The sequence below is a fragment of the Lepidochelys kempii genome, chromosome 2 (genome assembly GCF_965140265.1).
Source record: "Lepidochelys kempii isolate rLepKem1 chromosome 2, rLepKem1.hap2, whole genome shotgun sequence".
NCBI lineage: Eukaryota > Metazoa > Chordata > Testudines > Cheloniidae > Lepidochelys > Lepidochelys kempii.
In genome coordinates this window covers 56,836,369-56,850,489 of record NC_133257.1, presented here as the reverse complement: position 1 = coordinate 56,850,489, position 14,121 = coordinate 56,836,369, and the positions used below count along the sequence as shown (strand labels likewise).

Sequence of the window (14,121 nt, the reverse complement as noted above, 5' to 3'; positions counted from 1 at the left end):
TATAACACAGGCCATAGAACTTCTCGGAACTAATTTCTTTTGGAACTAGAGCATATCTTTTTGAAAAACATCTGGAGATGAATGGATCAGGAAATGAATTTCAGAGTTACTAAAGAAAAATTGCTGAAACTCTCAGCCAGGAATACAGCTGCAATAAAAGAAGGCAAGCAGAAACTTATTGTATTACCTGAAGAATGATCAATAAGAAAAAGAATGGTTCCTGTTTTATTGGATAAACCCTTGTTAGACCCCCAAATAGAACTGTGTGTATATAATTGTTTACGGTTTCATACAAATTGTTCTTTTGAGAGGGTGCATCACAGATTCTTTTAATGCCAGAAGGTACCATTATTATAATTTAGTCTGGTATCGTTCATAATACAAGCCACAGAATTTCACCTACTAATTCCTGCATAAAACTCCAATCTTGTTAAGTCAGAGCATCTCTCTTATCACAGTCTCAAGAAAATCAGTTATGGAAAGGCTTAATGAGTTTGAATGATTTCCATTTGAAAAGACAAGAGAAACTATTCACACTATTGAACAGCATCAAAAATTAGGATACAGCCCAAGAGCTAGGATTAAAAAGGGAATTATTCTTATGCTACCAGTATTTAAAGCTGAGGATACTAACAAACACAGAACAAGTTTCCAAAATGACTAAAGGTAATTTAAGCAAAAGTTATAGAATAGAATTTGGTTGACTTATGGAGGAGACTGAGGCAAGGTGATGGTGAATAAAAAGGAAAGTTGAATGGAGATCAACCCAAAATGGGTGGTCTTGCTAAGCCAGACTGCCTCTCTTTTTTGTTAAAGGATTATATTTTTCTGACATGGAACATTCCCTGATATTCCCGTAAACATTAATTTATAAAACTATATGCCCGTACATATCATGGATTCCTCTACCCTACCTCTCAAAATGTTTATCAACCACATCCTCAAGCCTTTTAATCCTTTATAATCATCTCTCCATCCTATCTCCACTGTCCTAAACAATTAGGACAGCAGAGGGTCAATATAATGTGTGCCTTCCCTATATGAATGTCCTTCAAGACAAGTCTCTACTGGTCTTTAATCCTACCTTAGAACTTCGTTGTTGTTTAGTTACGATTGACACTCAAGTATGTTCTGATGCTCTGCTATGTGTTTGCTCTTGTATGCACTTGATTGCTTCAGGATGACAAAAGCTGATTACAAAAAGCAGAGGTGGAGAATACATTTCAAGGGCTACCAAGGAGTACTTGTATATCAATCTAGGTACATATCCAGCTCTCATTACCAATTTATTTTTCTTAATTTCATCCTGTAACTTCAATTACACATGGTACCAGCCTCAATAATCTTTCTCAAATCACATTTAGGGTTTGTCTACACTTACAGTGCTGCAATGGTGAAACTGCGGTGCTTAGTGAAAACGCTACCTATGCCGACAGGAGAGCTTCTCCCATCGGCCTAGGTACTCCACCTTCCTGAGAGGTGGTAGCTATGATGATGGGAGCAGCTCTCCCATCAACATAGTGCTGCCTACACCAGGAGTTTGGTGAGTATAACTGTGTCGCCCTGGGTGCAGATTTTCCCCTACCCCTGAATGACATACTTATACTGACATAAGTTTGTAGTGTAGACCAGGGCTCGGCTATTGCTCAGCAAAACTATAGATAATTTTATTCTTTAAATTCCTTGTAACAACCAATTCTTCTACCCTTTTATCTACCCTTTATTTATTGCGCTCCTTTACATTCCACCTTATTTGTCTACATTTTTAGGAAGAAGGTGTTCAGAAATGAATACACTATTACAAATAGTTTCCGTAGTCATACTTGGGGGGACCCTTACCTCCACCTCCTTAAAATGGTGTTTCTGCATATCCAGCCTTTACTAATTTACATCTTTTGAAGACCTTATGTACATCTGTAGTGGGGCAGCTGCCCCACTCTTGCATAGAAGGGGTTAAAGCAAGCCAGAGAGGCTGCGCAGAGCCCAGACAATCCTGGGAGGGCTTATTGGGAGCCAATCAAGTGGAGGCTTGAAAGTAGCCTCTCAGGGCCGTGCTGGGCAATATAAGAAGGCTGCAGGGCAGAGAGGAGTGGAGTCTCTCCCTGGAAGGCAAAGGGAGAAGAACTGGCTGGGAGAGGGAGGGGGGAAAAAAGCACCTAAGACAGGGCTGGGCAGGGTCAGCAGAGGCTGGGAGAGCTCTAGGCTGATGATTGCCAGACTGGGGCCCTGACACAAAGGGGCAGAGAAGGTGCTGGGGCTAGGGTGAAGTGGCCACGGGAAACAGGCAGTAGAGGAGAGTTGGAAGAGGGCAGTAAGTGGCTGCAGGTAGAGGGTCCTTTCTTTCCCCCCCACTTGCTAGTGATGAGAGTGACTAAGCCCAGACTGCAGTTTGCCCTTGGAGGAAGGCGCAAGACTGAGGACTGCAGTGAGCCACTGAGGCAAGTGATAGAACCAGAAACTGCTGGTCCCCTGGAAAGGGGGTGGGGGAGAGCCAGTGGAGCAGGCACAGCTGGAGGACAGTGTCCAGAAGCGGATGCTGCTGTCCGGGAGAGACATGGGTCCAACTGTAAGGACGGTGGAGACCGACAAAGTAATGGAGAGCGAGACACCACTAACGAAGGTGCACTGCTGAAAGAGTTAATTCCCAAACCAACCAGCAGGAGGCACCGCTGTGGTGAGTCTGCACCCTGTTACAACATCATTTACAAACTCTTAAAGATTCTTTAAAATATTACTCTAATGATTTTTATTAGGAAGCAGTACACTGGTTAAAAAATAAATCTTTATTTTTCTTTAGATCCATTTTTTTTAACTTCATAATATACTATGATCTGCTTTATTATCAAAATGTGTACAGTATGATGCATTTCTTTACTCAACCTACTTTTAAATCTTCTGATAAAACTTAAATTCTCATTCTGGATTTTTTATGTTGTTGTTTTAAAATTAGTTATTGCTTCAACTCTTTGCTAAATGGTTATGCTGCCAAAGGCCTCCCTGACTTCTTTGCAAAATCCAATTACCAACACTCATTGAGGGCAAACTGTGTTACCAAGCAGATTTACGTCTAATTGGATAGTGCTCCTCAGGGTTCGTTAGTAGCCTAATAACTTCTTTATGTGTTTGCCACTTAACTGCTTTTCAGTACAAATCATCCAAAAATTCAACTTCTTCCATGTATTTGGGGCTCGCTCTTTGAATTATTTATTAGTATTACTTATGTGCAGCGAATATACCTTTTTAATTCTATGCACTAGTGGCTGTACAGTTCAAGCAAAAGTTGGTGTCAGCAGTGGAAGGTCATCTTTAACAAGTGTAATATGGCATATTCTCTTTCTAACACTCCAGTCAATATTTCCTCACAGCATCTTTTTTTTAAAAGCTGTTTTTATGGTGACAGTAAATTGCAAGTAGAGTCTGATTGAGAAAAGTAATTTGAAATGTGGAAAGTTGCTAGAAAGCTTTATTTTATTTATTTACATTTATAAACAATAAAAAGAGTGCCTATGCATTTGCTTTAAGCGCCCTTGACAAAACACTTAAAAATCATAAACTGCCTATATTACCATATAATTTAAACTGCAGCAATTCCATCTCGGATAGTCCCCAACCAACAAAACAAGAAAATTAGAAGTTGAAACAGCCTTCCTTCTTTCTCTGTTAACCACCCTCATAATTCTCTCTCATTTTCAAACACTTGGGGAAAAAAGTTTGCAACATGCCCTGAATGTCATCAGGTTCTGGTTATTTCAGATCCAATGGGGGAAGCAAGTTCCAAAACTGAGTCCCCTCAGAGAACACCCTGCCAAGTGGGTCCCTATCCCCATCTAGAGTAAGGGGATTCCAGCTGAAATGAGTGAAAAGAGGCTCTCTCTCAAATAAGTAGGTAGGTCATGATTCACAAAGAAATTTAGGTATGGTGACACAACATCACCATGTATAACTTTTAGGTACTTAAAAAATCACTTTGATTCCCCAAACTTGAGTTGGGCACCTAGATCCCTATACAGAGAGATAGGTGCCTCCAAAACAGGATTCATGAAAGCCAGCATTCTAGACGGTGCCTCATGTAAACTAGCCAATGGGAGGTGCCAAGCTCAGAGGTATGCTAAGACCTGCCCCTCTCTTTTGGATAGGTGCCTAAGCCTGGGCTGCAGGGAGGCTCCTCCCTCTGCATGGGATTCTCAGCTGCAAACCCTCTCCTGGCATTAGGGAGACTTGAACTGTGTGGGAGGGGTGTTGCTAATAGATAGATGTTTTGAGCACAACTGTGCAAATGTGTCTTCTGCATTCCAGATGAGTTCTCTAACGACTGGCCTGAAAGTTATGAAGGAGCTCCTCCTCCTCACCCTGGAATTTTGTGTAAGCTTCCCCAGAAAGGCTCAATCTGGTAGGTGAGCTCTGAGCATGCTTACCAGATCGGGTCCTGCAGGGGAGTTTGGCAATGGAAAGCCTGTCCTCCCCAGGTTCATGCATTCTCCGGGGCTCAGGCCTCCAGATGCCTGGCATGGGACTGCAGCATGCATGCTCAGAGGCAGACACATAGGCACTCAGGGAGCTTTTATTGCAAAAATTTAGAAGCCAATCTATTTTAGGCGCCTGCAGGGTTCAGGGGCAACTGAGCAGGGGTTCTGTGAATCCCAGTGGGGCATGATTCTGGGATTAACGCACCTAAAGTGCTAGTTAGGCACTTAAGTTCTTTTGTGAATCGAGTCTTTAGGGTGTTACAAGTCAAAACGAACACCTTACATTTTATTTGGAAACCTACAGTAAAGAAGAACAAATCACTAAGCAAAAGTGTAACATGCTTATGGCAAGATATTCCACTTTATAAGCAAGCCACCACATTCTTCACCAGTTTAATTTTCAAGATGGCGTATAAAGGTGAAACCCCATGTGTACAATGGAATGATCTAATTTAGTAGTAGTTCTATATTTTAGGTGCAAGTGTGCAAGACTGACAGTATATTTCTGAAGTATGCAAGTAATACTTCTCTCAAGTTATGGGGGCAACTTCTACTCTCAGGTTCACGTATACAACTTCATTAAAGTCAGTTAAAATGCACATATGAAACAGAGCTGAATATTGCCCATTGAAGACAACAATTTGTACTCAAACTTTTAAGAGTCTCTGTCAATATAACTTACTGTAGACAATACATTTTTTGTTGCTACACCAAGTGGCAAAAGTATGCATTTTGCAATTACATACCTTGAAGATGCGATTTCCACTTTGGTTCTTGCCATAGCAGCTGCCCTTTGTGCACCCTCTAGGGCTCTGTCCACTTTTTCTTTAGTTTTGGTGTTTCTTATTGGTATAAGTTGCTTCCTTATTCCACGGACCAAAACATTGTTTTTATATTTTCCCTCTTCCTTTGTGCCATCTGGAAATACGGTGCATCCATATCCATGCCTTTTATTATTTAGCCATTCTCCTTCATATTTCATACCATTTGAACGCTCACTAATACCAAAACCATTGCGCTTGTCATTCTTCCACTCTCCCATGTATGTTTCTGTTGTGGTGGCATCAACATGGTCTTCCATAGGGCAATAATCACAGTCACCATCTCCAAAACTAATCGTAGAATTGGCATCACTAGAACTAATTCTGCTCATAGCAGCATCACTCCTGACAGAGCTACGTTTGCTAGATATTGATGATTTAGATTCAGATTTTCTAAGTTTTATACTACCAAGAAGGGATCCTCTTCTGAACAAGCCGCCTCTTTTCTTACTACTCATGGCTTCCGGGTCACTGTGAAAATTCAAAACAAACCCACCTCTTGTTCCAGCTGGGCTGTCTGAAGTAATGTCATGCAGAACAGTGCCATTGCTCTGCTCACTACGAAGTGAGGCTAGAGATGTTCGGAGGGGTGACCGGATCACAGTTGCCATGCCATAAGGTACACTTTGACGTACGCCATATCCGTGCCGCATCCCTCCTGTCCACTGTCCCTGGTATGTACCTTTTAAAAGAATAACCAATGGAAACAACATTTAAGAAGCAATTCAGTTACAGAGGAACTGATGCCATCACTATAATAGTATACCTACTGTCAACTATTTTATCAACCATATTTTTGGCAAAATTTCATCAGAAAAGGCAACACATTTTACATGATAAAAAGAAAACTAGAATAGAAAAATATTTTTCTAACTTTTTAAAAATTATTCTGCCGTTTAATAAAAACTTAACATTTCAAATGAACCCAGTACTCAGACAGCTAAAAATCCATTTGTGTCCAGTCTGGTTTTAATCTGGGTCTCTCAACAAAAAGGCACTCCTAATGGTTTATTGCACAATGATTCCTTGCACACTAGTTTCAAAATATATTTTAACAAAGAAAAAAAAACCATCTAATTTTTCTGAGATGCCAGGAATGAAATGGTAGTATATTACCTTTGCCTCTTCTTACTCCTTGTGAAATTTTGGCATTTACATTTTTTGCTGCCAACAGATATTTCGCTATCATGAATAATGAATAGCTGTGTTCTCTATAAAATCAATAACTTCCCTGTAGGTTGTATTTCATTTCAGACTTTCATTCTATTTGTAGCAAAAGAAATACAGTCTTATGAGACAAAGAACCCAGGAAAATAGTATACATCTTATCCTGCAGTCTGATCATAAGCAAAAGTCCCACTGAAATCAGTGGGAGATCTGCTTAAGAAACAAATGAGTTCAGGTCCAAAGACAACATGTTCAAGGCCTTGATCAGCCATAATGAAATTTAGAACAATGATGACTGCGACATGGAAAATAGTTTTGCTTGTAAATTTTGTTTTTATATTTAATTAAATAACTAAATCAGAACTAAGGCAGAAACTTCAAGTTTCTCTCACTATTCACTTAAATATGATAAGAATTTGAAGTAAGCTTTCATTTGTGCTCATTTGTATGTAGTTAGGACAAGCCAATGGCAGAATAACAGAGAATTAAGGGATACCATTTTAGCTGTACCTAAATATGTTATGTCACAGTCTTAACACTGAATTTTTTTTTAAAATGGAAACAGAAGAGGGAGGGAGGGAGTTGCATAACATTTGAAAAGAGGCAATCACAGATATCTGTTTCAGAGTAGCAGCCGTGTTAGTCTGTATCTGTAAAAAGAAAAGGAGTACTTGTGGCACCTGAGGGACTAACAAATTTATTTGAGCATAAGCTTTTGCAAAAGCTTATGCTCAAATAAATTTGTTAGTCTCTAAGGTGCCACAAGTACTCCTTTTCTTTTTACAGATATCTGTGTGATTGAAGTTGTATTTTCTGGGTTTAAAAAAGTGAATTCAGGTTACGCCCTGGTACATGGTTGTCTCCTTAAGAACATAGGAACTACCATACTGGATCAGTGGTTCACCTAGTTCAATATCCTGCATCTGATGATACCCAATACCAAATGTGTTAGAGGAAAGTGCGAGAAACCCTACAATAGGCAGATTTGTCCCCTGAGAAGTTCTTGTCCTAATCCTTAAAAGTTAGAAATTGATTTAATCTCCCTCTCTCCTCCCCACAACCCACTGCCCAAAACACTAACACACATAACTCTGAATATTCTTAGAAAAGTACTAATAAGCAATTTTTAAAATATCCTTGTTTGGTTTTACTCTGTTAGCTGCATAACACATTAAATTGCTCTTTAGAGAAATATATTTGACATTTTGAAGTCAGTGATTTTCTGTAAATGTTTGCATTTGTCAAAAGCTTCAAATTTTATCATCATTTAAAGCTTAATTTGAGTAATTTGTTTGAAATTAAATCTCAGTTTTATGTACATAGCCCAGCTTGGTTATGCATCTGTGTGACAATTAATCAATATACAATATTATCACCATTTACCACTTATCATATCTGTCTGAACATACTAATTTAAAAGCATCAGTTTATAAGCTTTGTCACAAAGATTTTTTTTAACCAATTTATACTTCATATAATGTTAAATAAGCTCAACAATGTAACTATTTAGTGTTAAAATATTCTAGCAAGTGGAAGGTTTTCCTTTCTAACAGATGGCGGCTGACATCAACAGTAAGCAACTTTCTTAGATTCTCTCTCCCTCTCTGTATCCTAGATACCTGCTGAAGCACTGGTGTTTAAGGCTGCTGAATCTAGAAATGTGGTTATTTAGAAATACTCAACAGATGGAGCAGAGCAAATAAAAAACGTAAGCATAATACATGGATGTGGTCTGTAAATAGTTTTAAAAGTACAGTCTTTTTCTTGACATTGGTTACTTTAATAAATATTTTCCTGGAAATAAATGTATAAATATTCTAGCATAGCTGAAGCTATATTTTGCCCCCACTTCCATCCATGTGATTACAAAAGGTATACTGAGGTGAGAATCCGGCTACACATGTTTTGCTGCTACATATATCAACTGTCTAATTTGTTATGCCAGTAATAACTGTTCTGTTACTTGACTCTCATTTAGACTAAGCCCTATTACACCATGTTGGCATCCCACCCCATGGCCTCTTTACATTGCCAGAACAGTATAGATCTGGATTAGGTCCACTCTATTTAAATAAAAAAAGTTATCATAAATATCAAAGCTAGGATGGTCTTCAATTTTTCTTGATCATCAATTTTTTATTTTGAAAAGTGAACACATAGATCAAAAATATATAAGCCAATTATGATGTATGTTTTTCACTGTTTTCTAGGAGAAAATGGAAATGGTTATGATTTTCCCTGGAGAGCATTAAAACCAGGACAATTAATTTACACTTATGTGCTTATCAGACTCTTCTTTCTACTGGGACAATGAAATCAAGGCCAGCTCCTTTTTAAAAAAAAAGAAAAGAAAAATTAGCTAACGAGGAAGTGGAATATTCTATAAATCAAACATATGGGGGGTGGGGGAGAGGGAAACAAACAAATACCATGCCATGGATATTTCATCTGATGTGTGTGAAGTTCTGCAGTGCAACAATTCTCAAGAACTCACACATTTGGTTGTAATTAGGCATTAATCAAAAAGGTATCCCTCTCTTTATTACTACTAGGCGGTATCATGGTGAAAAGTGTCCACTCTTGCATTAAGTTTTCCAGTTACATTCAAAATATTTTCCCTTTAAAAAGTATGCTGAAAGCATACATATACATAAATGTGGAAACAATAGTTTTACATAAATTATAGTTGCATCTATTATTTCCAAAGTGAACATTTAAGAAGTTGTTATAGGGATATGATTATCCAAAATAATACTGTAATATAATGAAAGGCTTACATATTCAATAGACAACATGATCTACAAAAAAATCTAATGGAAAGCTTGTGGTTCCTGTGCAACGCATACTCATTCATGCAAGAAACAACATGCTTTTTTTCACGTTCATTTTAACTATAACTGATAGTTCTAATTAGTGCCATTGATAGTGGCTTTAAGGCTACCACTGTCATTACCAAGTGATTTAAAAACTCCATGTGCTCCTCAAAGAAACGAGCTACAACAGGGCCACACAGCGAAATAGTTGAATTCAGTACAGTTAAATTCGCTAATCGTTTTGGATGGCCCAAAATTGCGTTTGTCAGCAAATAACTATTGATCTAAAAAGTTTACCTAGCTCTAATTAAGACCTAAATTTATAACCTTTTCCATGTAGATTTAGTTGAACGTCAGTTTCAAAAGCACATACACACAATGGACTGTATTACTCTGGTGTTGCAGATGAAAATCAAAGGAAATTTTGTATGCAGACAGAAAGCAGAAGTTTGCTTGTTGCCAGTGTTTGTTATTTCTACACTTATATGTACATCCCTCCCACACTAACACACTTTAGAGAAAACTATTGTGGAAACTTTGTTTAGATTCTTTTTTTAAATCATTAAAATCTAAGTCTCAGTACATAAATAAAGTTATTTCATTATGCTAGTGTTCTCCAGGACAAAAAACAATGGCCTGTAATTACAAGCTACTTTAAAAATGAAACAAGTACGAAAAACTAGCCAACACGCAACGCACTAGCCGACTCAGCATAAAACAAGCCCAATTTCTGCTTATTTTGAGCACCTTTGGTATATGCTCAATTTGTTTGCAGTAACAATTCAGATATTTTTCTACAGGTAAAAATACTGCAGTTTCCCATTTGCTGCTGTATTGTTTGCAGTGCCTCAAAACTAAGGACCTGACTCTGTAGACACCTAAACCTACGTGTAACTTAATTCACATGAGTAGTTCCATTAAAATCAATGGGAATGCACATGCTCAAATATACTGACATGCTCTTAAGTGTTTGCAGAATTGGGGCCTTAGTAATAGATTTAGATTTACGAGAACAAAAATTCTTAAGATAGGATAGTGTGAATTTTTTATAAAGCTACTGACTTCCAAACTATCAATGAAGACATTGACCTCTGAATTACATTCTGCTTCATTGAGAAGAGGAAAAAAACCTAAAAACCACGGATTCCCACAATTACACTGTTCTTTTTTAGGGTATGTTAATTAAGAAACCTATTTCTAACAATAATGAACATGCTAATTTACTTTAAAAATATGGTAAACTAATTATACTTGTCGTCTGCCCTTCTTAAGCTTCTAATCCACCAGAAAAAAAAATCCAACAGTGTAGTGAAAGTAAACTAAAACTCTGACCATGTTTTAGAATGAAATAAATAAAAAACCTGCATGTATCCTCTAGGCAGAGACCAAGCATAAAAACTTTCAGCCCCAAGAGATCACTATGAGCATGTGAAAACACTTTAAAAAAAGTCCCAATACAAAATTAACTATAAAATTAATGTATTTTAACTTTATTATACAATTAATTGTATGGTCTCTCTAAATTTTGGAATAAAAAGCTTCCTTTGGAAGTATGCGGCTCTACTTCCCCTTAGCACATGGGCATCCATTCTTTGCTGCATCTCTTCCGGGTCTGACCACAAGTCGCTAATCAAACTTCATGTAGAAACTGATACACAGCATTACTTAAGAGGCCTGAACCAAAGATTTGTTTTTAAGTCACAAGGAAGGCAGATTTTATATATTATCGTTTTGCTAAATTACACTTCTTGTACAGCACTCACACACTTTCACACAAATTTAAACTTGCAAAATGTACATGACAAATGTTAAACTAAGTAACATTTCTAAAAGATTTCAGCTCTAAAAAATTAGGCCAGATTCTCCCCTTACATTGGGATAGATCAAGTAATTCCATTAGTCACTGCTCTCACTTACACTGATTTTACACTGCTGTAACGCCAAAAGCTACAGCCATGTAAAATCAGCGTGAGAGCAGAAACAGGCCCATCTGTCTTTTGCGTGGCACTTGAAACGACACATGTACATTATGATTAAATGAAACTGTGCAACTGCGTAAGCTTTACTCATGCGTCATCTTGCTGAACCTCAACTTGACACCCCTTGATACATTAAATATGATGTCAGAAGTCACTAAGACATACTCATCCCAAAATATGGGAGAGTTTTAGGAGGGTTGGTTTTTTAGGGGGGAGGGGCAGGGGGTTGTAAGGGAGAGAAACAGCAGCTGGCCTGCTTATTTCAAAACATGATTTATTTGTATTTAGAATCACATGTGGGGTTTTTTTAAGTTACAATATTTCTATATTAATTAAATAACCTCATTTAATAAAAATGTGGGTGGGGCTAAGATTCATTAATTCTAATAATGTGTAATCTATTTGGCCACTGTTTAGCTTTCTCCTGAATTTATCAATATTGTTTCCCTGCACAAACTCTCAAAAGCAAGTGATTGGATTTGTTGGACCGTTTTCTTTATGACAGAATATGTAAGTGTTGCTAAATCAACTAACACCACCTGTGAAACCTCCAGCAGTTGTACAAAGAACAGGCAAAAACCAATGTTTGCAAGCAATCGCAATTTCTTTCTAAAGTTTAGGAATCTGCACACATTTCTACCCGCTGGGGAAGGAAAAACGATAGCCCTGGGAATGTGGGCTTTTAAAAGGGAAACCATGAAACAGCTCATAAGTTTCATCTCCTCAGCATATATTACTCAAATGCAGCGTTTCTAACAGGATAATTAATATTAACCTTAGGTCACCTTGCAACAGTGTAACCGACACTTTGTTTTCATTGCCCTGAGTGTAAAGCAACGGTAGCTTCCTCTGTGAACCTTCCTCCATTCCGCTCCGCGTCACATTAGTACTAGCGGTCCAGCTCCAGGATCGAGGCCTCACCGAACTCTCGGTCAGTTGGCGCGAAACTTTGTCAAGAGTTGAGTCGAGACTCCTCCTCCTTCCCCTGACCCCTGGCGGCGGGGGGCCTGGGCGGGGGCTGAGCAGCTCCTGCGAGAGCCAAGGCGCCCGGGGCTGCGCGCGTGGGGCGCGCCAGGTGGCAGCGGCACACGTGTGTGTGTGTGTGTGTGTGTGTGCGCGCGCGCGCGCGGCCCGCCAGGCGTGTTGCACCCAGCCCCGCGCGCTCCCCTCCCTCCCTCCCTCCCTCCGGCGGGGCGCTCACCTCCATCCCCGTAGGTCTCCACGCCGTAGCCGTCCTGCAGCCCGTTGCTCCAGGTGCCCTCGTAGCGGGCCGGGGTGCTGAGGCTCTGCCGCACCCCGTAGCGCCCCTTGAAGCCGTGCGACCACTCGCCCCGGTACATCCACCTGCCCTTGGTCTCCACGCCCAGCCCGTGGCGCTTGCCCTGCGCCCAGTAGCCCTGGTAGGTGTTGCCGCTGGGCCAGGTGTAGCCGCCCACCACCTCGAAGCCGTGGGACCAGGAGCCCGCGTACTCGCCCTGCCCCTTGGGCCCGGTGCAGATGCCGTGCCCGTGGGCTTTGCCCTCCTCCCAGCCGCCGCAGTAGGTGCCGCCATCGTCGAAGTCGAACCTGCCGCCCGTCATTCAGGGGAGCGCGGGGCGAGCTCGGCTCCTTCGGTCCGCTGCTGCTGCCGCCGCCGGGCTCCGGGCGCTGCGCTGCGCTCCCCGCGGCCCCTCCGCTTCCAGCGCCCCGCGCGGCAGGACTGCCAGGGCTCCTCCGCCGGCGCCCCGGAGCTCGGCGCCAGCGCCGCCCCCCGCCCCTCCCCCGCAGCCCGCCCCTCCCCCGGCTCGCACACCCGGAGGCGGCGGCGGCGGCGGCCGGAGCCCGGCACCCCCACCAGAGGGGTCGGCGCGCCCGCTCCTGCCCGCCGCGGGTGCCGGGGTGAGCCGAGCGTGTGGGCGCCGGAGGCGCGTGTAGGGTGAGCTCTGCTTCGGTGCCAGCGTTCCCGTGTGCAGGTGCGCTGGGGGCAGCGCTCGCGGTGCGGGACGGGTGCTGGTGGGTGAGTGTCTGTGCGCGAGCATCGGGCTATGCAGGGGTGTGTGCTGGCTGCAAGCATGTACCGGATGTGGGAGAATACAGCTCTGGCTCTGCGAAGATTTGTAGGTACCTGTTAATCTAGCTTGGTAGTTACTTTTATAGTGTCTGTAGCTGTCTGCGGAAAGGACACAATGTTGGAAAGTGTGTGTGTGGGGGGGGGGGGGAGGAGGCGGGTGCATATGTGACCGTAAATATTTATACATGTGTGTTTTTATAGATAATGTACTAAGAGGATTCTGGGGGCAGCCTCTCTGCCTTGAAGGTGGTAGCAATGCCTCCCGTTAGAGGATGGTTTAACTTTACCAACATGCTCAAACATATTCCAAGTTTATAATTCTTCTTTGCACTTCTCAGAGCTTTAGGTTTGGTCCCAGGAGCTAATGTTTTCTGAGTAAAGCTGAGCTGAGTTGTGGTACTTTATCTCATCTTAAACAGCATGGAAGACCCACCCTCACTGCAGTGCTAAGAAATACTGTGCCAAACTGACAATAGTTTCAGGAAGTGAGGTCTAGGAGTATGGGGCACAGGATACTGTAGTTGTATTTTTGATTTTTCAAAGACATAATGATGTCACCTTTTAAAAAGTCTCACATTATGCCTTTAATTTGATGGCCTTTGGATGACTGGTTAGCTTCAAGTACTGCCAAGCACTCTTCACCAGACATTTGGTAATCAGATAAAAATATAAGGGAAGTGACAGGAGGTGGCACAAAAGCACTGGACAAGATTTAGTGGAGAAGGAACTGGAAATTGTGGTTGGTCATATCTCAGAACTGTGGGGATTGATGTTTCCTGAAACCTTAGTTTCACATTCTTTTAAAGTTACAGACAGGTTGAAAGA

At 41.1% G+C, this 14,121-nt stretch overlaps 2 protein-coding genes across 27 annotated transcripts in view; one reads left to right on the top strand and one right to left on the bottom strand.

Moving 5' to 3' along the window:
• The window catches only part of JPH1 (junctophilin 1), a 115,664-nt gene extending 102,691 nt beyond the window's left edge, over nucleotides 1-12,973 (bottom strand). For 7 of the 21 annotated variants that reach the window (XM_073330786.1, XM_073330794.1, XM_073330788.1 and 4 more), the window contains exons 1-2: nucleotides 12,448-12,969; nucleotides 5,213-5,969 (exon numbers count right to left, since the gene is read on the bottom strand). In XM_073330786.1, coding sequence (XP_073186887.1) covers nucleotides 5,213-5,969; nucleotides 12,448-12,826 — 1,136 coding nt within the window. In that variant the 5' untranslated portion in view covers nucleotides 12,827-12,969. Of the gene's footprint in view, nucleotides 1-1,047; nucleotides 1,191-5,212; nucleotides 5,970-12,021; nucleotides 12,415-12,447 lie in introns of those variants that run through there. The other 14 variants (XM_073330778.1, XM_073330780.1, XM_073330785.1 and 11 more) reach the window with 8 other exon arrangements.
• Nucleotides 12,974-13,020: 47 nt separating this feature from the next.
• Nucleotides 13,021-14,121, top strand: part of GDAP1 (ganglioside induced differentiation associated protein 1) — a 54,551-nt gene continuing 53,450 nt past the window's right edge. For 2 of the 6 annotated variants that reach the window (XM_073330803.1, XM_073330799.1), the window contains exon 1: nucleotides 13,021-13,198. Coding sequence is in view for 1 of the 6 variants with exons in the window: in XM_073330797.1 (XP_073186898.1) it covers nucleotides 13,271-13,342 (72 nt within the window). In the remaining 5 variants the exon portion in view is untranslated. Of the gene's footprint in view, nucleotides 13,343-14,121 lie in introns of all 6 variants that reach the window. The other 4 variants (XM_073330802.1, XM_073330798.1, XM_073330801.1 and 1 more) reach the window with 3 other exon arrangements.